The sequence below is a fragment of the Papaver somniferum genome, chromosome 10 (genome assembly GCF_003573695.1).
Source record: "Papaver somniferum cultivar HN1 chromosome 10, ASM357369v1, whole genome shotgun sequence".
NCBI lineage: Eukaryota > Viridiplantae > Streptophyta > Magnoliopsida > Ranunculales > Papaveraceae > Papaver > Papaver somniferum.
The window spans coordinates 58,799,201-58,823,709 of NC_039367.1; the positions used below are offsets into that span (position 1 = coordinate 58,799,201).

At 36.3% G+C, this 24,509-nt stretch overlaps 1 protein-coding gene and 1 pseudogene across 1 annotated transcript; both read left to right on the forward strand.

Moving 5' to 3' along the window:
- The first annotated feature begins 974 nt into the window (after window positions 1-974).
- LOC113318316 (secretory carrier-associated membrane protein 1-like) lies at window positions 975-4,742 on the forward strand. Its single transcript, XM_026566459.1, has 12 exons — window positions 975-1,198; window positions 1,619-1,729; window positions 1,832-1,894; window positions 2,133-2,166; window positions 2,253-2,375; window positions 2,731-2,793; window positions 2,931-3,024; window positions 3,244-3,289; window positions 3,434-3,501; window positions 3,630-3,678; window positions 4,065-4,130; window positions 4,236-4,742. Exons 1-12 carry the CDS (start codon window positions 1,142-1,144, stop codon window positions 4,323-4,325), a joined length of 864 nt encoding a protein of 287 aa, XP_026422244.1. The 5' UTR covers window positions 975-1,141; the 3' UTR covers window positions 4,326-4,742.
- Window positions 4,743-4,779: 37 nt separating this feature from the next.
- On the forward strand, window positions 4,780-8,412 carry LOC113318315 (annotated as a pseudogene).
- The last annotated feature ends 16,097 nt before the right edge of the window (window positions 8,413-24,509 follow it).

Sequence of the window (24,509 nt, forward strand, 5' to 3'; positions counted from 1 at the left end):
TTTACGTTCAGGTTTCTTTTAATTCCAACCGTAGAATCCGATTTTACGTCCAGTTTTCTTTTAATTCCAACCGTAGAAGTGATTTTACGTCCATGTTTGGATTATTTCCAATCGTGGAATTTTATTTGCATGTAGTTTTACGTCCAGGTTTGAATTAGTTCCAACCGTAGAAGCTCATTTTACGTCCAGGTTTCTTTTAATTCCAACCGTGGAAGTGATTTTACATCCAGGTGTGGAATATTTCCAACCGTAGAAGTGATTTTACGTCTAGATTTGGATTATTTCCAACTGTAGAAGTTTATTTTATGGCCAGTTTTTCTTCCCACAAAAATGTTGTCCAAGAATTCACCAAGTATACAAAAAAATTCATTAATTTAATTTTTATCTAATTAAATTAAATTAAAATTAACTAAATAAGGGTTGTTTAGTCATTACAAAATTATTTTAGATAAGGGGCTTTTGATATTACTTATGGATGACCCATTTTTATCCTATCAGGTGGCGCCCTTCTAATGAAATGTGACGTCTCAATAATAGCCTTCATACAAAATGTATCCTGTTCTGCTGAAACATTGTATACAGCATTTCTATCTGCTCATGTGAGTGTCTATATGACTGTGTGTGGCTCCTTATAAGAATTCCAGCTGGTGTCTGCAGTGGATTGGTAAACAGCTTATCATAGGTTTAAGGTCACATTCAAGGTTTGAGTGGTCGGGATCACACAATTTGTCCAAGGAGTAAGATTAAGTATCAAACAGCCGGGATTAGGTGTGGGCCCTGAGCGCCAGTGATTCTCAAATCGAAATTGGAAACTGCCTGCACAAAAAATGAACGTTGATTGGTATAAGCTGTAAATCTGGGAAGTGGGAGCATCAACTATTAGTATATTTAGAAGCAGCAAAGATAAACTCTCCCAACTCGCGCGAAAAGTTAGTGCTTTAGTTTTTCCCTCGGTTTTCATTTCACTTCCACTGCACAACAATAAAACCAAAAATCAACCTTCATTTTCGGAAGCAAAATAAATTCCCCCAAAATTTCCAAATCTGGATTCCGATTTTATTTTTATTTTCATTTCTCAAATGTCACTTTCTTCGAATCCTACAAATCAATAATAATAATCTTAAAATCAAATTAAGTTTTCATGGCTGGGCGTTACGAAAACAATCCGTTTGAAGATGAGGAAGTAAATCCTTTCGCTGTGAGTTTTTCACCTTCAATCTTCATTTACTAGATTCTTGTTATCTTTTTCTTCTCTGAGTTTTGCATGTTTTTGATTCTGCTTCTAGATTTATGTGTAGAACTTGTGAAATTTAGACAATGTAGGATTCTTTATTATAAATCTGGAGATCATATGTGTATTTTGGTTTCAAATTTCCCTAATTGGTAAAACTCATCGATCGATCATTTTTCTTTTCTGGTTTCTTTGATTCGCTAAAAAGAACATGTACCTTTCATGTGAACCCCTTTATTTTGGCATTTCTGCCAGCATCCAAGACTACAATTGACTTTTTCGGTACTTTCACCTGTTTTAAGTATGCTTGGGTTGCTTCCTTGACAATAGGTTTTGTTCGTGGATTGCTACTGTTATGCTTATCTCACACTCTGACCTTGATTTCAGAATCCTGGAACTGTTCCTCCTGTTCAGAACTCAAAGCTTTCACCTCTTCCTCATGAACCTGCCGACTATGATCGCGGTGCAACAGTTGATATTCCACTTGACTCGACGAAGGTAGGCTAAAAATTGAAGAGGACATGTGTTCTATATTTGATATCATTGTGTTTGTGTATGAATTAAGCTAGGTTTCTAAATTTATATTTGGTTTTACTGTAGGATTTAAAGAAGAAGGAGAAGGAGCTCCAGGCTAAGGAGGCCGAACTGAATAAAAGGGAACAGGTAATTTCTGGTACTACTGCGAATGAATGAAGTACATGCACTATGTATGGCTCTTATTTATTTTAGGCTGTAGCTGTTATAAACTAAAATTCCCGTGATAATCATTCAAGTGCATGGTAACAGTATTTCTAAGTAGCGCGGAGATAGTGCTCTAATTTTCCTGCGCATTTTCTGGCTCTTGGTTAAATATAGTTTGCCAATTTCGTTTGCTCTGATATGTTCTCTGTAATTCGTGCAGGAGCTAAAACGGAAGGAAGATGCTATTGCACGATGTATTTCTTAGTTTAAACTTATCTAATTTGAAGTATTTATTCTGTTAACTGTCCTTCAAATTTTGTAATGATGGTTTCTCTTGCAGCTGGAATTGTCATAGAGGAGAAAAACTGGCCGCCCTTTTTCCCCCTCATTCATCATGATATTGCAAACGAAATACCTATTCATTTACAGCAGTTGCAGTATGTGGCATTTACGACTTTGTTAGGTAAGACATTGGCTACTGAATTAGTGATTTATATTAAGAGCATTTCAAAGAATGCTGGAAATTACTTGCAGTATCATTGATTAATTTCTAAGTTGTTTCTAACGAGGATTCTTCTGTTTACATCATACCCTGTAGTTTTATTGGATGGAGAAATGAGCGGTATTATTAGTATGGGTGCTCAATACTATGCTCCCCTATCATGCCATCTAAAAAGATTCATTTTACGCACTAAAGATGTTTGGAATGCCTTTAGTTTGGTGAACTTTCGTGGATAAAAATTAGTCTCTCACTCACAGTGCTTGAACTGCATTTTAATTTTTATCCCATCTTGGATCTAAATCTTTATGTTGTCCAGGATTATGTATTGCACTCACTTGGAACATCGTTGCAGTTACAACAGCCTGGATCAAAGGAGAAGGTTGGCACCAAAACAAAAAAACACTTTTGCTTACTTTCTGCTTCTTGCTTCATCCAGTTTTTATATGTATCATACAATGATGAGCTTGATGTTTTTTCCCATTGCGTGATCTTGTTCTTGCACTTCTTATGCCGTAGGTGTGACGATTTGGTTGCTTGCTTGTATCTACTTCATATCTGGGGTTCCCGGAGGATATGTGTTGTGGTACCGCCCTCTTTATCGTGCAATGAGGTGATATTTTCTTGCAGTCATTCAAGTTTTTGGATCTCTAGTATATCCCTGAGGAGAATCTAATAGCCACTTGTAGACAATTAATGATGTCATAGAATGTTTATAGGTTAAGTTGGTCATCAGTAGACTGAGGTCCCCCAATTCAATTTGCCTCTTCAACTTGAAATTTTATTTACGATGTTCTTTGAACTTATAATTGCATCTTGACATTTTCTTCAGGACTGAAAGTGCTTTGAACTATGGATGGTTTTTCATGTTTTACGCTGTAAGGATTCTTTGCTTCTCATCATTGTTTTCTATTATCTATTCTCGCAGGATATTAGATTCTTTTTTATTTAACAATATGCAAGCTTCTACAATTTAAACTTCATAAGAATCACTTACTTAATTCTGTCATTTCTTATGACAGCTTCACATATGCTTTTGTGTGTTTGCTTCAGTTGCCCCTCCAATTGTTTTCAAAGGAAAATCACTTACGTAAGTGTATGTAGAAAGATAAGATGAAGAAGGAATAGTAAAACATTTCAACAATATTGCTTCTTTTGCTTTAGGTTTCTTATCTAATTTATGCCTCTAATAATATCTGTGTTTATTGTGTGGAACAGAGGGATTCTACCCGCCTTAGATGTTATGACAGGGAATGCTCTGGTTGGGGTATGCCATATGTCTCTTAGAAGTTGCATAATCTTATTCCCAAATGTGTTGCCTTTCTTATTTTACATAATAGATTGTCTTTACCCTGTCCATGAGGCTTTGAATCTAAGCAGTTTGATTGTTTCTTGTGCATCTTTTCTAGAATTCCCTCATGCCCACTATGTCTATAATTACTATTAGTTACACTTGTCTGTGATCACATGGAAATGATCTAACAGTCAGCCTCTTGATCTCTTTGGCATGCTGATCAATTAAAAATTTTCTGTTATAATCTCTGGTCCCTAAATGCAACACATATTCTATGCAAGCTCGTTAACTTACTCTTGTCTGTTGGTAAGGGTGGATGTTCTGATCTACTGACTGTATTTTTTTCTTCGGTTTCACAGGTTTTCTACTTCATTGGATTTGGAATCTTTGCTATTGAATCCCTTCTTAGCATCTGGGTTATTCAGGTCCGATCCTTTACACTTTCTGCACATAAAGTTGCTTAAAACTTTTTTTGTTCCAATCCATACCTCCAAAATTGCCTTTTACAATTAGTCGGTGTTGTTATGCAGCAAGTATACTCATATTTCAGAGGTAGTGGCCAAGCTGCGGAGATGAAGCGTGAAGCAACCAGAGGAGCCGTGAGGGCAGCAATGCAATAATTTGATCTGATGCTGGTATAAACTTTTTTGCCGCTATCAATATCATACAGGCCAGCTTTCATCTTACATATTACCATAGGCCGGAGGCTTATATCAAGGCGTTTCTTTTTGTTTCTCATAAAAAGAGAGATACTTTTGATGACTGAACGGGTAGATGGTAGTTAGAAGAAACAAGTTTAAAGCTGAGAAGAAATCTCCATTTTTTATGCTTCGTGTAGAGGCTGATTTACCATTCTTTCATTTTTGATATTCTTTCTGATCTTGAACAAAATGGCTACTTAGAGAATAAAAGTTTAAGAGCTATTTGCAAACTTTTGATGTTATTAGCATATACTGGGAGTATTTTCTTGTTATTGTATCGAATACTCTGTACATGCTATGTAGTAACCTTTTAATACATTTTTTTTTCTGATTTCAGCTTCAAGATTATCCTACTCTTTTGTGAATCATGTAAATCCTACTTGAAGCCTTACGAAGGCCAATTTTTGTTTTTTGTTTGGAAGAGTTGGATCTAACATTAAAAACTTGTGTGTTCGAAAAATTCAAGTAGAAAGTGGAAATGCTTATCACTACAGTAACACACCGTATCACTGAACTCGGGTAAGCGAAAGGTGTCCGATAAGTCGGAAAATTATACTCCCTTCGTTTCTGGAAAAATGATACTTTCACTTTTTCAATTTAGCCTGTTTAAGTAACATTTTTCCAGAAACGGAGGGACTATCGGTCTTGATACAGTTTCAATCAAGTTTGACAATAAAATGACAGTTTCAGTTCGGTGGCCCTTAACCAAATCCGGATGGACGCGTCAAGTTCCCCAGCTACACCTCGGGCAGACCTTATTGTTGCCCAAAATATCGGGATTTTCATTATCGTAACGTTCAAAAATTCCGCAACCTTTTTTAACACCACTGGAGCTAAGCAGCTCATGATGCTACCTGGTTGCAGTTCAGGAGAATTAGGGCACGAAAATTTCTCAATTCCAATCTCATTCCCATGTAAGCTTCAAACTTCTCTTCCTTTCAGGGTTTCTCTATTGCTTCCTAGAGATAATATTCATAATGGTAATAATAAAGCTAGGGTTTTTCAAGGGTTTAATTTACATGAAAAAAAATCAAGAAAATTAAATGTTAGTTTTCTGAGTTCAGTTCCACCCCATTCTGAAACTAAGGATAATTTCAGTAAACCCTTAGCTCAAATTGTTAGGAAGCAAAACCAAAACCCTAAGGTGTTAGAGCAAAAGAGTGTTGTTCCTCCTCGAAGAACATTTAATAATAAAATTAATGGAAAAAAGAAGAGATATGGTGGTTCCTTGCCTTCTGCTTTACACTCTTTAGAAAATGAAAATGATATTGATAAAGCCTTAAGTTTGTGGGTGGGAAAGCTTAGTCCAAAAGAACAGACAGTGATTCTAAAGGAGCAAAGTAATACGGTTACTCGGAGTTTTCCAATGGATGAAATCTCAGAATGATTACATACCTAATGTTATTCATTACAATGTTGTGCTTCGAGTTTTAGGGAGAGCTAAAAAGTGGGATGAATTACGTCTCTGTTGGATTGAAATGGCAAGGGATGGTGTTTTCCCGACTAATAATACTTATGGTATGCTTATAGATGTGTACGCAAAAGCGGGGCTTTTAAATGAAGCTCTTTTGTGGCTTAAACACATGAGACAGAGAAGTGTTTTCCCTGATGAAGTCACCATGACAACCGTTGTTCGAGTTCTGAAAGAAGCTGGAAAATTTGATAAAGCGGATAAAATTTATAAAGATTGGTGTGTTGGAAGGGTTGAACTCGATGACCTTGATTTGGAGTCTGGTGATGATTCTAAATCAGGTTTGGGTCCTATGAGCCCAAAGCATTTCTTATTGACTGAGCTATTCAAAGCAGGGGGGAGAATCTCGCCTTCAAAAATTGTTTCTCCAATGGATATGGAGAATACGGTGCAGAAACCTCGGCTTGCTGCCACTTATAATGGGTTGATCGATATGTATGGGAAAGCAGGTCGCCTTAAGGATGCTTCATATGCGTTTTCAGAGATGCTGAAATCTGGTGTGGCTCCTGATACATTCACTTTTAATACCATGATTTTTACTTGCGGAACTCATGGGCAATTGTTAGAAGCAGAGACTTTACTTGCTAAGATGGAGGAAAGGGGAATCTGTCCAGATACCAAAACTTATAACATTTTCCTATCATTGTATGCCAATACTGGGAATATTGATGCGGCTCTGGCATGGTATAGAAAGATCAGAGAGGTGGGGCTTTTCCCGGATACTGTATCTCACCGAGCTATTCTTAAGATATTATGTGAGAAGAACAGGATTACAGAAGTAGAGGCTGTAGTGGAAGAAATGGAGAAGTTTGGTATACGTATCGATCAGCAATCTATTCCTGTTGTTATGAAGATGTATATTGGTGAAAGATTACTAGACAAGGCAAAGATCCTTCTGGAAAAGTGTCAATTGGCTGGAGGGATGTCGTCAAGAACTTATGCTGCAATTATAGATGCATATGCAGATAAAGGGCTTTCAACTGAAGCTGAGGCTATCTTCTTTCGGAAAAGGAATTTAGTCACAGATAAGAAAGATGTGGTAGAATATAACGTCATGATCAAAGCATACGGGAAATCGAAGTTGTACGACAAAGCTCTTTCACTCTTTCAAAACATGAGAAGCAATGGGACTTGGCCAGACGAGTGCACTTATAATTCTCTTATCCAAATGCTATCGGGTGCTGATCAAGTGGCTCCTGCAAGAGATCTTTTGGTTGAAATGCAAGAAGTTGGATTTAAACCACGCTGTGAAACCTTCTCTGCTGTTATTGCTAGCAATATCCGGTTAGGTCGGGTTTCTGATGCAGTTGATATGTATAGAGAAATGACAAAAGCAAGGGTTGAACCAAATGAGGTTGTATTCGGGTCTTTAATAAATGGTTTTGCAGAAGATGGCAAGGTAGAAGAAGCTCTCCATTACTTCTACATTATGGAGAAACTCGGGATTTCACCCAATCAGATAGTCTTGACCTCTCTAATCAAGGCTTATGGTAAACTAGGTTCTATGGAGGGAGCAAAGGAGATTTATGGGAAGATGAAGGATTTGGAAGGTGGTCCTGATATTGTGGCGTCTAACAGTATGATTAGTCTTTATGCAGAACTTGGGATGGTTTCTGAAGCAAAGTTGATTTTTGATAAATTAAGAGAAAATGGACGAGCTGATGGGGTTTCATTTGCCACAATGATGTATCTCTACAAGAACATGGGAATGCTTGATGAAGCGATTGATGTTGCTCAGGAAATGCAAGAGTCGGGTTTGTTAAGGGACTGCGCTTCATTTAATTCAGTAATGGCATCCCACGCCACAAATGGACAGTTAAGGGAGTGCGGTGAACTGTTGAACCAGATGGTAACACGGAAAATTTTGCCGAACTTTGGTACCTTCAAAGTAATGCTAACTGTGTTAAAGAAACCGATTTTCCTGTGGAGGCTGTCACACAGTTAGATTCTTCTTACAGGGAGGGAAAACCTTATGCAAGGCAGGCCATAATCACCTCTGTGTTTTCGGTTCTGGGTATGCACGATTATGCATTACAAGCTTGCGAGATTTTGACACAAGCTGAAGTTGGCCTTGATTCCCACGCTTACAATGTTGCAATTTATGCATATGGGACTTGTGGGGAAGTTGTTAAAGCTTTAAATCTTTTCATGAAAATGCAAGATGAAGGGTTGGAACCGGACCTAGTAACTTGTATCAATTTGTTATGTTGTTATGGAAAAGCTGGAATGGTGGAAGGTGTGAAGCGGATCCACAGCCAATTGAAATATGGGGAGATTGAGCCAAACGAATCTCTTTTCGAAGCTGTTATAGATGCTTATAGAAATGTCAAAAGGAATGATTTGGCTGAATTGGTTAGACAAGAAATGAAGTTCGCTTTTGAGTCGCAAGGGCAATCAGATTTTGAAAGTGATGAATACTCTGACGACATAGACAGGCTATCAGAGTCCGACAATTGGAGTGAAGATGAATAAAAAGAAATTTAAGTGTTGAAATTATAAGGAACTAGGCACCCAAGTAATTTGTTAAATGACAGCGGGAAGGCACCAAAAAGACCTGAAGGCAATTAGTATACATGGCTCCACCCCTCATTTGGAGCCACGGTATTTGCGTGGTAATTTCGGCTGCTTATGGTGTACAATTGTGCCGCATCTGTGAATGCTGATGTATCTTTTTATGTACAGCACAAGATGTTCAAAATGTACTCTATTTTTCTGTCATATTTACTGAGCAGGATATAACTGTAACATGATTCTGATACCAAGAGAAGAAGAAAATTTAAGATATGTTGTAATTTTTTCTACTTCGAATGACATAAAGGATAACTAATGCTAATGAGTGGTGCGCATTGTATAAGAGGATTGCACTGCATCCATTTCCTCACTTATCTTGCAGGTCCTTGTCACAAAGTTATTTGAGTTTTGTTATTCATATACAGGATTTGCTCAAACTGATTTCCCAAAGGAAAATACAGACTATCACCTCGCCAGGAAAGGCCGAAGAAGATCAACAGAAGGCAATACACTTCAACTTGCAATCAACCGTGCATCTGCCACTGCCAGCATCAGCACCATGATGTTTTCCAGAAAAACCATAAGAAGTGGAGCACTTGGCTGGGCATATTACTTTCTTGTGAAAGCATGGACCTCTCTGCTTGCACACAACTATTGGTCTTATAACTCCACCCTTGGAATAACCCCCTGTAGGACTTCCATATCCAGCACCGTACCCACTTCCAATGACACCATCACTACCCCATCCCCTACCAAATCCTGGGATTTTAAAACCACCGGCAAGTCCAATAGAAACTCCCTGCCCACCACCATTACTCCTCTTGATGGAATTTGTTGTTTCTTTTCTGAAGCATGCGGTTCTTTACATCTTCCATGAAGGCTAGGTTTGCTTCTTGGTTTGCAGAAGCGCTAGTAGTAGTGACAGTGGTCGCAGTGATAAACAAAACTGCTACAAGGAAATTAGCCGAGATTGAATGCATGGATGATGCTCTTTCTTCTTTTTTTCTTTCTTTCTAGGAGTTGATGTGAAGAAGTGGAGAAGATGTGCAAGAGTTGAGATGAACTTCAGAGAGAAAGAGATTAGCATTTAAAAGATTCATTTATGAGCTGCAAAGTTGGGCTACAGTTGACAAACAGAGGGCCTGGTTTTCCTCAAGTAGGTAGTTGGGTGGTGTAACTTCACATAATAAATTCAGTAAGAGGGAGAAAATGAAAATTTGCTGAATTGGGAAAGTGGGTTTGGCACGTTGCACATTTATACGAACAGAACAATACTCTATCCTGCAATGGTCCTCGTAGTAAGAGCACGATAAGCTCAAGGATGGGAGCAGATGTCATATCTGACATCATCCCAAAGCCAAACCAGTGCGACTTGTGGGAAGATCAATAAGATCATTTCAGTTTATGAGGAGTTAGCCTGCCAGCATTTCTTAGGATCTTTTAGCTGTGTTGCTTGGCCACAAGATATTTCGATAGGGTACCAGTTAACTAATACATACCCTGTTAAACAAAACAATAATGGACTAGTAGTGTAGCTTTTGATTTTCGATTGTGTATTTTGTTGACACATTTGGGGTGTCAATTGAACTTTGATCTAATATAATAGATAAAGAGAAACATAAACACCTGAAATATAGTCAATGGTTTACATGTGACAAGCTTTCTAACCATGTCACGAGGAGAAAGATTTCATCCCTAGATCTGCAACAACCACTTCTAGAGGAGGAAGCACAGGATTTAGCCCCAAGCTCATACCCTTGTCGGAATTTGGGCTTTGGGTGGTCATCCCAAGCCCATGTCCAATTAAAGTAACAGTGTAGGTGGAAACATACAAGGGAAGGAAAAAAGAAGTGAAAACTACAGGGAGAACCATTCTTACACATTTTCCTACTGTGAAATCCACCCTCATAAAATCTCACGGGCGCACCCAAAAGCAGCCAACAAATTATATGCAGGCCCAGAGTTTTCAAAATTCGTTTATTTTCTTTTTTATTTCCCAGTTTAGCCTCACTTTCAGTTTCAATATATCCTGTTTATTTTCGAGAGATTGATTCAATTTACTCAGCAAACTTTAGCTTCACTTGTCCTTGATTACCGAGAGAAATTCAATTTACTCAGCAAAGCTTCAGGTTCGTTCGTTTTTATTCCAATCTTGATTCTGATTTTTGTTTAATCTTGATTCGATTCTATGTTTTAGTTTCTGTAAGATTATGATCTATTATTTTAGGTTTCCGAAGCTTAATTTAGTTTTTCGAATCGTTTTTTAGATCTTTTAAGCTTGTTTTTGAATTTTTGTTTATTTTCTAGGTTTTGAATTTGTTAACATCAATGTAGATCTTTTCGATTAAATTTTTTTGTTTCGATTTCATGTTCCGATGTTGACATACCAATTTACTAGGTTTTGCTTCTGTTCTGTTGGATTTTTTATTTGATTTGTTTTTCCATTCTTATTTTTGATCTGTTATCTATTATTGATCTTGATATCCTGTTGATTTCTCATCTGATTATGGTTAATGTAGATTGTTTGTTGTTGTTGATTTGATATTTTAATTTTGAGTAAGAATTTTTGTGAAGAAATATGCAGGATAGATATGTTTGGTTTTTTCTCTTTTGTGTTTTGCAGGGTGAAAATGCCTGTTGGTAGTGCACTAGCTGTAATTCACTACTTCAGTGAATTCTTAGCACATCTTGTTGATGTCAACACAACTTTGGAGTCTTTGAAGACAACCGTTTGCCAGAACTGGACTCGTTTATTACCGCATCATGTCAGATTTTCCTTTAATGATGGAAGCAAGTTTGTGCGAGTTGATTCTGATATTCTGCTTCAATGTTTTGTATCTCGTTGCCACTGTAAAGGTCAGAAGAGCTTTGATTTACTTGTCGAAGTTGGCTGTAATTCTTCCAGAAGTCGTAGTAGAGCTTCAAGTAGTCGTGTAATAGAACCTGAACCCGAACAAGCTATGGTGAATTTCCTTGAAGATGGTTATGTGCCTGTTAACAAGGTTCTTAGGACTGAAGGTTGGGATAAATTACTTGGTGAAGTTGGTAAAGTGTTTTTTGGAGGTGTAGTAGAGGTACGTATCGTAGTGAAGAAATACGAGTTAAAAGATGGGCGTGTTCTTGTATATAAGAAGAATGAACCTAGCAGGTTCTATGCAAAATGCTCAAAAGAAAATTGCCCTTGGGAGTATAAGGTTTGTGCTGTTGATGTTGAAAACATGATGCTGAAGGTTAAGAAATATGAGAGCAGTCATACCTGTGGTGTTGTAACTGAAAGGATTTTCCACAGGCTCAGCAGTAAATTTGTTTCTAGTCTGATCAAGGATGAAATCCGAAGTGATCCGAGTTTCAAAGCATCTGATTTGGCAAAGTTTTTCAAAACTAGCTACGGGATCAATGTGAAATACTACCAAGCTTACAACGGAAGAGAGAAAGTGTATGAGGATATATTTGGTGATGAAGCCATGTCGTATTCGCATCTTTCATGGTATGTAGATTCCATTCGCAGCACAAATCCTGGGAGTTGGATTGATTTTCAAGTTCAAACGGATGAACCTGAAGCGAACGAGGATAGTTCAGCTGAATTAGAAGATGATGCACCTTCAAATAAGTTTGTGCGTCTTTTTATTGCTTTCGAGGCATGTATGCATGGTTACCGTTACCTTTGCCCCATGGTTTATGTCGATGCTACCTTTCTTACAGGGACATATAAAGGATGCCTCATGGCTGCAACCGCTATCGATGCTGAAAATGGTAATTTTTCTGATAATGCATCTTTTTTATATATGTGCATAATGTCTCATGCATTATTTATTTTTACTTGATAATGTCTTATGCATTATTGTTTTCACTTTTCTGGTTATGCATCATTTCTGTTTTAGATGCATAAGACATTATACATTTTTTGTTTTAGGTGCATAATGTCTTATGCATTATGGTTTTCACTTATTGATTTTATGCATCCTTTTTTATGCACATGCATAATGTCTTATGCATCTTTTAGTTTAGATGCATAAGACATTATGCATTATTTGTTTTCACTTTTCTGGTTATGCATCATTTCTGTTTTAGATGTATAAGACATTATGCATGTGCATAAAAAAGGATGCATAAAATCAATAAGTGAAAACCATAATGCATAAGACATTATGCATTATTTGTTTTCACTTTTCTGGTTATGCATCATTTCTGTTTTAGATGCATAAGACATTATACATTTTTTGTTTTAGGTGCATAATGTCTTATGCATTATGGTTTTCACTTATTGATTTTATGCATCCTTTTTATGCACATGCATAATGTCTTATGCATCATTTAGTTTAGATGCATAACACATTATGCATTATTTGTTTTCACTTTTCTGGTTATGCATCATTTTCTGTTTTAGATGCATAATGTCTTATGCATTATTTAGTTTAGATGCATGAGCCATTATGCATTTTTTTAGCTGCACATACTTCATGTAGACGCTGGCTTGATTTTATATTTTTTTCTGTGCAGGCTTCTTCCCACTAGCCATGGCCCTGGTACCTGGTGAAGATAATGATAACTGGGAATGGTTCATGAGGAATTTGAGTAATGTTCTTGATCATGATCAAAGGCCAATCACATTTTTATCTGATCGTGCAGAAGGATTAAAGAGAGCGATTCCATTTTACTTTCCTGGAACCTTCCATAGTTTCTGCTATTATCATCTTAAGATGAACTTACCTATTAATGCATCTGACGAAAGGTATGGTGCAGTTACTGATTCATTTCAAGCTGCTGCTTATGCTCTTAGTCGCGAAGGTTTCCAAACTGCCATCGCTACTATTAGGGGTCTTGGTTGTGGTTGGGTTGCCGACTATATTGAAGATATCCCTCCAGAGAAGTGGTCAAATGCCTTTTTCCAGAGTTGTAGGTATGGTAGGACATCTTCTACTCTTGCTGAATCCTTCAATAGTTGGATGAAGGTACACAAGAAGCTCCCTGCAAATGCTCTTCTGGATCAGATAAGGAAGGATGTGATGAGTATGATGTCAGAAAGGCGGAATACGGGTAATAGTTTCATAACAATTCTCACACCGAAGAATGAAAATAAGATGAAGGCTCTTATTGATGGGGGTTTAACCTGGCTGGTTATACAGTCTGATACTCATGTTTATGAAGTGGAAGGGGGGGACAGTTCTCATAGTGTTAACCTTGAGGCAAGGACATGTACCTGTCAGAGGTGGCGCGTCTATGGGTTTCCATGTGTGCATGCTTTCGCATCGATAACAATGTCTGGTTCTAATCCATATGATTTTGTTGAACCTTGTTTCACTACTTCATACTTCAATAATGCCTACAGTCATGCAATTCATCCTATTCCGAACTATAGCAGGCCTGAAGTTTATGAAGGTAATGATATTATCGATGTACCTGATCTTAGGAGGCCGCCAGGGAGACCACAAGCTAATAGGCATTTGAGCAGATATGAGAAGCCGCCCAGGAGAGCTATTCGCTGTGGTAATTGTTTTGAGCTTGGTCATCATAACAAGAAAACATGTACGAATCCTACCTGTTACAAGAAGCCTCCGAAGCCGCCGAAGCAGCCTAAGGGAAGTTAAAGAAGAGCAATTATCTTGTTTGTTTCTTCAGACTATTACTTTTATGTTTGAACCTTATTCATTTTTCTTTCATTAGTTTCTGTATTAATTTTTATGAACAAGTACTTTTTCTTTACTTAGTTTCTTTTTAGTATTGGTTTTATGAAAAATTCTTTTTTTTTTCACTGTGTTTTTCTTCTTCTATCAGATAATGTTTTCATTTTTATTCTTAAATGCATAATGGATTATGCTTTAGTTTTTGATGATGCATAACTTGTTATGCATTAGTTTTTATGATGCATAACGTATTATGCGTTATTGTTTTGAAGATGCATAATCTCTTATGCATTGTTTTTCGACGATGCACGATCTGTTATGCATTTATTCTTTTAAAGATGGCGTCATAACGACTCATGCAAATGTGGTTCCTTCATGCATCTGCATCTGCATAACAAGTCATGCACATTTATTTTATTAGGAATAACATGTTATTCAGGTTTATTTTGTTGCATAACTTGTTATTTAGATGTTTATATGTAACCTGTTGTTCCTTCATTTTCCTTGTAAGATTTATATCATAGTACAGTTAAATGAAATAAGATTGCAGCAAATAGAAGCACTGAAACCAACATTGATATATAATAAATATATATATAAACATCGACAAGATAACATAAGTTGTTCTGACAAGAACTACTGACTAAAGTTAAGTTTTCATACCAACACATTACACATAACTACTGACTGAAGTTAAGCTTCACACTAACTACTTTCCCATTAGTTTTCACTCCCAAGTTAAATTTCTCAACCTACCAACAACACACAGGTTGTTAAAACAAAGTTATGTTTGAGCCTTTCTATTATCACAGCTTCACATTTGACGCTCAGCTTCATCACATTGACGCGCAACATCATCCCAGATGTCTTCATTAGCATCTATCGCCCAACTGTTTCTAAGATCCGTCAAAATTTTCAATACCAGACTTACTCTTTTCTTGTTGGATTTTTCTACTGCATCTTCCTTTCCCAACTTCAGCCATTTGTCCCTGACTTGAGACTTCATGCTCATTTTCATATAATAGCATACAAATATGAGGCAGTCGGGGTGATGACCTTGTTCAGGAACAATCTTGGTAAAAATATCCTTGTATACAAGCGGTTCCCTCTTTATATCCACGATTTGTGGTGATAGATTCAGTTTATCATATCTTTGGATCAAATACGGCATACAAGCCTTTGCCATTATGAGAGCTTGTTTCTTGCAGTTAGATTTATATCCTTCAACACTGTTGTAGTAGTTCCACTCACCCTCTGAAAAGTCATACTCTAACAATGTCCAATGTGTACCAGCAGGGTTTTCCTTTGTCATATAGTTCATTGGAATGAACATTCTCTCAACTTCAATAGGGAGATTCAAGATGAATTTTCCAACAAATTTGGCAATCACATCTTTCTCCTTTGTTTTAACAAAGAACTGCAAAAGAAATATTTTTTAGGAAAAAAAAGTTAGTGGATGCAATTGAAAGGACGCACAACAGGTGTAGAAAACAATGTTGAATAACTTGTTATGCAGTTCAATCTAGTTGCATAACATTTTATGCTAAAGTAATTATATGGGCATAAGATAATATGCAGGAATGACTTGTTATGTAGCAAAATGATTTTATTTTCTTGACTTACCCAAGCATCTGGCGTCATGAATGCAGACTCCGCATACCTATGTTCAACACTATCAGCCATCTTTTCATTTTCCCGCTTCTTGAACAACCTATAACTGTAGTAGCGTACTACTTGGTCTTCTAAGTATTCGTTGTTCATTAGATGCCTTATTATATCTCCGTGAATCTGAATATCCCACAAGTACAGGTCTTCTCCTTCTCTGATACTCCAAGCCGAATTTCTGCAGATGACATAAGACATAATTGGTGAGATGTTTTATTCAAGTGACATGCGGAAGAACCATAAACTAGAGGGTTGTGTTATGCATGGGTTTTTTTTTTAAGCATAACTTGTTATGCATTTATTTCATAAGAAGCGTAACCTGTAATGCATTGATTTCTTAAACAAGCATAATAAATATAACAACATTTTTTGCATAACTGAACATGCATTAAATATTGGAGCTGCATAACATGTGATGTAGATATTTTAAACAATGCATAACTAACCATGCATTAAACATTGGGAGTTGCATGACATATTATGCAAACAAGCATAAAGGTAATTTTGATGTACTTACAGGCTGTTGGCATTCTCAAAGTATGTCTCCAGTACTTCCATCATGGATGGTTCTATTGTATCCTTGTAATCTTGAAAGCATTCCATTGTTTCCAGCGGAGGTAATTTTCTGAACGGCAAGCCAGCAGACGTACGGGGATTTTCTTCTTCAACTTTATTCTCATCAGGCTTGTTTTGCTTCTTCTGCTTCCCTAGCTCACAATCTTTGAGTAGTACACTGGTTGTCCTTTGATTCCATGTTGTCCTTTCCTTGATTCTTCTTACCTTGCTTCCTGGTTGCTTCCCATCCTCTTCTGCCTTGTTTGCTTTTCGCTTCAATACTGACTTTTTCTTCAATGGTGACCTCTTCAAAAATTCTGTTCTTGGTACAAACCCCTCCTACGTCTTCTTCCTAGAGATTCATGTAACCAAAATGTGTTAGATATAAACAGTTTATTATGAAATTAAGTAAATAGTTGATTAAACAACAAAACAACAATATAGTAAACAGTTTATAGTTGATTAAAAATAATAAGTAGTACATAGTTGATTTGACATTAATAAAAATACCATAATAAAAGATGTTATATTTTAGGTACCAGGTTTTTTGAAATGGTCTCCATCTCAGCATCTTCATTATAGCCTTTTTCTTTTTCAGCATCTTGTGTGGCACCAGGAGTTAAAGGATTCTCAACCACCATCTCCTTCTCTGCATCAACAACCATCTCAACAGCTACTTGTTGTGGCTTTTCAGCCACTGGCTCTTCTGGTTGTTGTGGTTCTTCAGTTTGATGTTGTGGTATCTCAACAGCGGGTTGTTGCAGATTTTCAGCTTGCTCTTGTGGTCCACCAGCATCATCTTTAATTGCAGCAGCAGGTTGTGATAAATGCAGATTAAATGTGGGCACCACATATTCTTCTGCTTTCTTCTGAGTTTCTGGAAGAATGTCATCATCACCACCGGCCAAAAAGTCTCTTTCCTGTGCTTCAAGTCTTTCTTGTGTTGTTATATTTGGTGTTGTCTCCAATTCCACTTGAGTTTCTGTTTCCTTGTCGTCGCTGGAGAGATTAACAGCTTTTTCCATGTCCATGAACTTGAAAGGTGAAGACTGGATACCTTGACTAGCCGTTTGGTCTTGGCTATCGAGTCTGATAACTTCTGGAACTGATTCTTGTGTAGGTGGTTCAGTTGAAGATACCAGTTCAACAAGAGTCTCATTCCTTGGCAAGTTTTGGCTCAGTGGGTCGCTTGGCTCAGCTGATGATACATTCACACTAGGTCCACCTGACGACTCCTCCTGCACTTCTATGTTGCCACAATCAGCGAGAAATTCCTTCACGTAATTATACAACTTTTCATTGAAGTCTACTCCACTCTGTCTATTCCTCTCCTGAGTCTGCTTCATGTCTTTCAGCTTTGCTTCAATGATCTGCAACCTTGCTTCAGCACAATCGTGGGGACACGTTTCTTGTTCAATGATCTTAATCGCATCCAGAAATGCTTCTTCATACTTGTCCCTGTTCTCTTCAAGATTCATTGCGACGAGATCATATATCTCTTTCCTTTTTCTTGGTTTTCTTGGTTCACAGAATTCCATATCCATTGCACTGTACTCATCTCTAAATTTCTCATTATACTGCAACATGATTAATGACACTCATCAAAGGAATGCATAAAAAATATAACAACATTTTTTATATGCATAACCTGTGATGCAGCTAATCTAAACAATGCATAAATAGTCATGCATTTAATATTGGAACTGAATAATATGTCATGCATTGATTTTTGTTAAGGTGCATAACTTATTATGCATTTAAAAACACAACCCTGCTTAACTCCTTTTCAATATTGAAAAATGCATAACCGGTCATGCATTCATATATTGGGCTGCATAACATGTTATGCATTGATTTATTAAGGTGCGTAACTTATTATGCAATTATCATTTTTTGCTAATATAACTTATTATGCATTCATTTTTAAGGAATTTAGAGATACAATCATAGATGCATGAAGGTCAATTATAAATCATGAAATGTTCACAAACAGGTACCTTTAAGAACCGTAATATTCTTCTTGAGCATTGTTTTCTTCATTGCTGCCAAGTCCCACTTCGCAGCTCTCGGTGTAGCATTGGAAATGACCTTGACGATGTCTGATTATATCTCATCTATGTTAGAATCCTCAGCCAACCAAAGCTGCAAAAAATAATAACTAATAAGATATTCTGTATCCAAGAAAGTAATATTTATTGACAGATGTTATGAAAGTTAAAAAAAAAACTAACTCACAAGAGAATATATAGTGCAACCACTGCAATTCCTGATATGAAGATTGTTTCTTTTGACAGTCTTGATGCTCTCCATCAGGTGTTCATGAATAAGATCAGGAAAAGAGACAGAGTCCATGGTTTCCAAATCCTTAACCAAACCAACATACGAGACATCTAATTGTCTCCACTTGAACGACAAAAGAACAAGACGACTAGCATGTAAAGGCAGATAAGGCAGACAACTTCCTCTTCATGACCTTTCTTATCAAGTTTTTCCAACACCAGCCTTTCAATATCATCTATCCACACCTTTGTTACCCGTGATTTGGGATCTTTGCTGATAAATTCTAGCTTTGTTTTGAATGGGAATTGCTTGACGAGGGGATGTGACTGAGTCAGCTCTATCTCTGCCTTCGAAGTCAGAATATCATTTCCTATGTCTCCTTCAATTCTTGGATAAAAAATGTAACAGCAAGCTCACTAGACGTTGATGTTATGGACTTGTTTTCAGACAGCTTGAATGAATGTTGATTCAAATCTTCATGGTTATATGATAGAAAGACTTCATCCATCAGCTTGTTGCTCTTACCATCCAAGTATGCCATGTTTGCAGCATATAACCAGTTATAGAACTTTCCAAACACACACACATTCATCATGTTAGCCTGCAACGGATTCAAACCACCTCTGTCTTTTATCTTACTAAACAAGTGACCTACCCTAAGGAAACCTGCTCTATAAGTACCTCCTTGAACTGCAGATTTGGTTTTAGGTTTAACTGCGTAAAAAAAAGAACAAAAAAAATGCATTTTAGAACTGCTATTTTAGAACAACAAAGGAATGCTTAACAAATATAACAACATTTTTTTATATGCATAACCTGTGATGCAGCAAGTCCAAACAATGCATAACTAGTCATGCATTTAATATTTTAGAACAACAAAGGAATGCATAACAAATATAACAACATTTTTTTATATGCATAACCTGTGATGCAGCAAGTCCAAACAATGCATAACTAGTCATGCATTTAATATTTTAGAACAACAAAGTAATGCATAACAAATATAACAACATTTTTTTATATGCATAACCTGTGATGCAGAAAGTCTAAACAATGCATAACTAGTCATGCATTTAATATTTTAGAACAACAAAGGAATGCATAACAAATATAACAACATTTTTTTATATGCATAACCTGTGATGCAGCAAGTCTAAACAATGCATAACTAGTCATGGATTTAATATTGGAACTGAATAATATGTCATGCATTGATTTGTTAAGGTGCATAACTTATTATGCATTTAAAAACACAACCCTGCTTAACTTATTATGCATTTAAATTATAAGAGAAGTTTATTAACTGATGCATAACAGGAACAAGAAGGAATTCAACGCACCTTGTTTATAGACAACACATTGCTTATTAGATTCAAAGCAAATCTTACCATCTTCGGCATCATTTGTATTATCATCCTCATTATCTGTATCATCACCCAATACTTCCTTTGGTGCAGCTTTCTTTGCTTTCTTTGCCTTGATTTGCATCTCCTTCAGTGTTTGGACACTATAAATTTCTTCTTGTTCATCTTCAACATCAGTAGGAAAAATCACATTGAGGAGAAAATTATGTTAAAATCGAAGAAGAATAAAGTGATAACTCAAAAAAAAATTATGGGTATTCAGGATGAAACAGTTTTCTTTTTAGGTTTACTCTTTTTTTCTGGTTCATCATCGGCAATTACTGTAACAAAATTTAAGATTAAAAAAAATAAATTCAAAAAAAACAAAATCAAACACTAACAGATGAAGCTAATGATAAATCTCACCGGGTTTTTTCTGTTTCTTCGACTTCATTTTTCCTTTTTCATCTGAAGCATCAAGAACAAAAATTAAAATAGAAAATCAAATGTACCGAATGCATGCAAGAATAAGATCGATTAAACTACTTTTAGTACCTAATTTCTTCTCTTTTGATTTCTGAAGACGTTTTTTTGTCGGTGTTTCATCCATTTTGGTTCTACTGAATTCTATGGTTAAGGTTTTTTAGAGTTTGAAATTGATTTTTAGGGTTTGATCAACTTCAATAATCAATCATCCATTACAGTGTTTATGGAGGAATAGGAATAGAAAAACGGATGAAGAAAAAATGAGAAGAACGGATGAAGAAAAAATGAGAAGAAGAGAAAAGAAATGGTTCCGACCGTTTTTGGGAGTTAATAAAACTTCCCAGAACCGCTGAAGGGTAATTGAGGAACTCTGCACGTTTTTAATAATTTTAAATAATGTTGGGTGCGACTGTAGGGAAAAGTAATTCTGGGCCTGGCGGTAAGAAAAAAAAAATTTCTGGGCCTGGGCCTAAGTTCCCCAAAAAAGAACGGTACTAACTTTGGAGTGTCTGTAATTCTGTAAAGGAGAGTTCTACTACATCATTTCGTGTTTGGTATTCATCCAAGTGTTGTTAAAGAACATCGAATGTATTGAGTGCTGGAGAGATATGCCATTACATGTAACAACATCTAGGGAAAGATTTTAAATGTCTTGCCGATGACACTGTAGTATAGTGGTAAAATCATTTGAGTTCGAAACTTATCAGCACCAAATTCTTTACCGATCAAAAAGTCTTTAAATGTCTTAAACAAAGAAATTATTCGCCTCAGTATACCTCAGTAAATTTGTTTAACTTAAATGCCTTAAATAAAGAGATTATTCGCTCTGTTTACCCTAAAAAGTTTGTTTGAGATATTTTGGATAAATCATCTCTTTTTTATTCTTGTTTTTTTCTTGTTTGGTAACCAAGTATTACAGAAGTTGTAATACTTAAAAAATAAGAAAAAAGACAAATGCTACAAAGATGTAACGGATTGGTGGAAATAATCGTCGACATCGCTGACGAAAACTTTCCAACAATTTATGATATTTAAACGCTACTAATCTTTGTTTTTGTTTTTATGGAAAGCAATGGAAGCCTTATTTGGTTGGTGTGTTGTGACAGAACGAAAAATTCGGCCTCCTGTGTCAAGCCGCGCAGGCCGAGACTCTTCAATGCTCCACTGGTGATACCGGGATCGGGTCTTAAAGCTTCACTTCTCATCAAGAAGATGCATGTCGATTTTCCATTCAAGCATGATGTATTAAATGTAGCTTCCATACCAACGCCATAAAGGATAAAGGAGATGCATATTGCGTGTATCACTGATTTCCGAGCACTGTCCAGGCATAGGGTATTGCCTTGGACTTTCACATAGATAATTGCAAGCATGTTCCCAGCCTCCTTACTTAACTTTGGTTGAGCTAAACGCAACACTACCCTTGATCGTGTCTAGGGTGCATCAGTCAGGCTCATATCAACCTTATCTTACATCAACCTAGTGATGCAACTGGCTTATGAAAGCTCCCCTAACTTGCATATGTGTTAGCTTCCTTTCCTGGCAATTGGTGCATGTCTACGTCACGTTGCTTGATATTTAATATGATCATCCGAGAAATAAACTGCAACTATATCATCAAATATAGAACCAATCATATCTTTCCTCACATTGCTGAGCATAGATGATATGAGTTATCAAAATATAGAAAACACCTCGCAATCAGATAATATAAGCGACAAAGTGTTGGACCATAAATGTTGTAAATAAATGTGGCTTCTTACTTACCCTACTCTGTGGTTCGAAGGGATCAAACACGCACTGTAGTTCGTCTGTGTCAAAACTAGGAACTAAAACCAACTTGTATTGCGAGAACAGAACCAAGCAAAGCCTAGTCTGAATAGGCCAATGGGTCTTCTGCAAATGATACACAAAAGTGTGCATCATTAGCCTTTCCTCAGGAATGCATCATGGTGGTGCATTTTAGTTAAGCGATACAACATCGATAATGCCTATGCATCATAAAGCTCTCTCGGGTAAGCATAGACATAATTATGCTTTCGTATCATATGTTCTTTACTGGACAAGCTTTGTACATTAAAGATGTATCTCTGCGTAATGCACCTTCAACCAACACTCTTTCCATATATATGTCTTATTACCAAGTTCATTTTCTTCCGCGACGACGAGTTTTACATGATGCTCCATGGTGGTGTAGTTTCAGTTATGGGTCAATACTTAACTTCTGGATTGTACCATAGTGTTGAGATTTCAATCTTGGTCAGCATCCCACTTTCGTGATGCACTATGGTTGTGAAATTTATGTTCTGCGCCAACATGGCCTGCATGCGTAACACAAGCTTGGGATGAAGCTACAACTCAATGAATGGCGCATCTGCGCATGCGTCATGCGAAAAGTGCAGGTGTTACATGTGTACACATTGTATTCTACAATGTCTTCAACTTGTATTATTCCCCTCGTACTTCTCTCCTTCTTGTATTGATGGTCGTATGACCTTTAACGGTTGAAATTAATTACAACACGACAATGATGGAAAACACTACTATTCAAGTTCGGGGCAAACAAATGTTGAGATCGAATTTAGTTCGAAAAATAACAATTTAAACTCTATGTTCCACTATCATAAAAGAACTAATTTAAGTTTATGGTAGTCATATATGTGAATATGAACAAAGTGGTGCATGAATGAATATAAACCTCAACCAACATGTTGAATTTCTATATTTTATAGAGAAATCGGTGTATCTCCCAATCAAAAAATATTTTGGGTTAATCCTTTTTACCGTGTACATAAGATATCTCGATGATACTCCTCACGAAATTCCGGAATTTTCGGATTAGTGAAAGTATTTTTAGAAATTCTCGTTCTTGTGGAAATTTTGAAAAGTAGGAAAATCATCCCTAGGTCAGAGTGATTTTCCAAATTTTACATTGCTTTTTTGATTTGAAATAAAAAAAAACTTATACATTAGGGATTTATGTTGAATTTTCATAGGATTTACTATGTGGGAGATATAGTAGTCCCAAAATTATTGGGTATGTCTGCCTATAAAATTACAAATGCGATTAAAAAGATAACTAACTATGCACTTGCAATTTCTTTCCTTGATAACATATCAATTGTGTGGTTATCTTGAAATCCTTATTATGATGATGTATACCATGTATAAACTAGTCTATCATGATTAAAGTAATTGATACACAAGGCACTTATATAAATAATTGTATGGGTTGTGATTTCATGAAAAAGGTAATAGTCATTAAATGTAAGGAAATAATAGATGGTCTGTTATCACATATTAATGAAACTCATTTGTATATATCAATTGTGGTTCATATATTAGTAGAACATCGAACAATTGACGTTGACAAATTAGATATGTAAGCCACAGTTAGATACCTAAGATATCATATAGAAATTTTGGATATTATTCTATGTGACATATCAACAAGTGTTTTAACGGTATCTTAAGGTTGATTCAAATCAACAAAATCAAATCAATTTGTGTAGACAATTACAACGCTTTTGTTGTAGTAGAAAAGTTAGGTCTATCGATAAAATAACACCCCCATCTTTAGATATTAGAATTCATTTTTATCTGGCTTCTTTCGGCCTAATTTGATCTCATTGGATGCTTATAATTTCAGTTCATTCATATCTGGACCCTTTCAGTTTACCTCGATCTCATTGGATGCTTAGACTTCGTCCAGTTTAACTTGAACTCATTATATTGCAGGTCCGAAAAATTTATAATACATTTGAAGCAGGGGTCTAACAACACCACCCAATATTTCGCTTAGCAATCTGTATGGACTAACTCCGAAATACTTTACTAGAGAATCAACTAGACAGTCAGACTCAATCTAGATAAAAGCATCTCAAGGAGTTAATATCTCTCTCTTGATCTGATTTTTACTCAAACTAAAAACAATAGCGAGTCTTTATCAAATACAAGGAATAACTTGGATGGTACCAAAGACCAATGTCCAAGTGTTAATCAATGAAATCGACAATCACAAGGTCGGATCTCCAATCGATTAACCTTTAGCGCACAACTTGTATTATTTCAATTATAAAGATAAACAATATAATGCGGAAAATGAAATAACACAGACACCAGAAATTTTGTTAACGAGGAAACCGCAAATGCAGAAAAACCCCATGAC

Bases quoted from the DNA above. Each gene is read 5' to 3' on its own strand.
- LOC113318316 (XM_026566459.1), top strand. From the start codon at position 1,142: ATGGCTGGGCGTTACGAAAACAATCCGTTTGAAGATGAGGAAGTAAAT. The intron at 2,167-2,252 runs GTATTTCTTAGT...TTTCTCTTGCAG, and splicing joins GGAAGATGCTATTGCACGAT to CTGGAATTGTCATAGAGGAG. The intron at 3,679-4,064 runs GTATGCCATATG...TCGGTTTCACAG, and splicing joins CAGGGAATGCTCTGGTTGGG to GTTTTCTACTTCATTGGATT.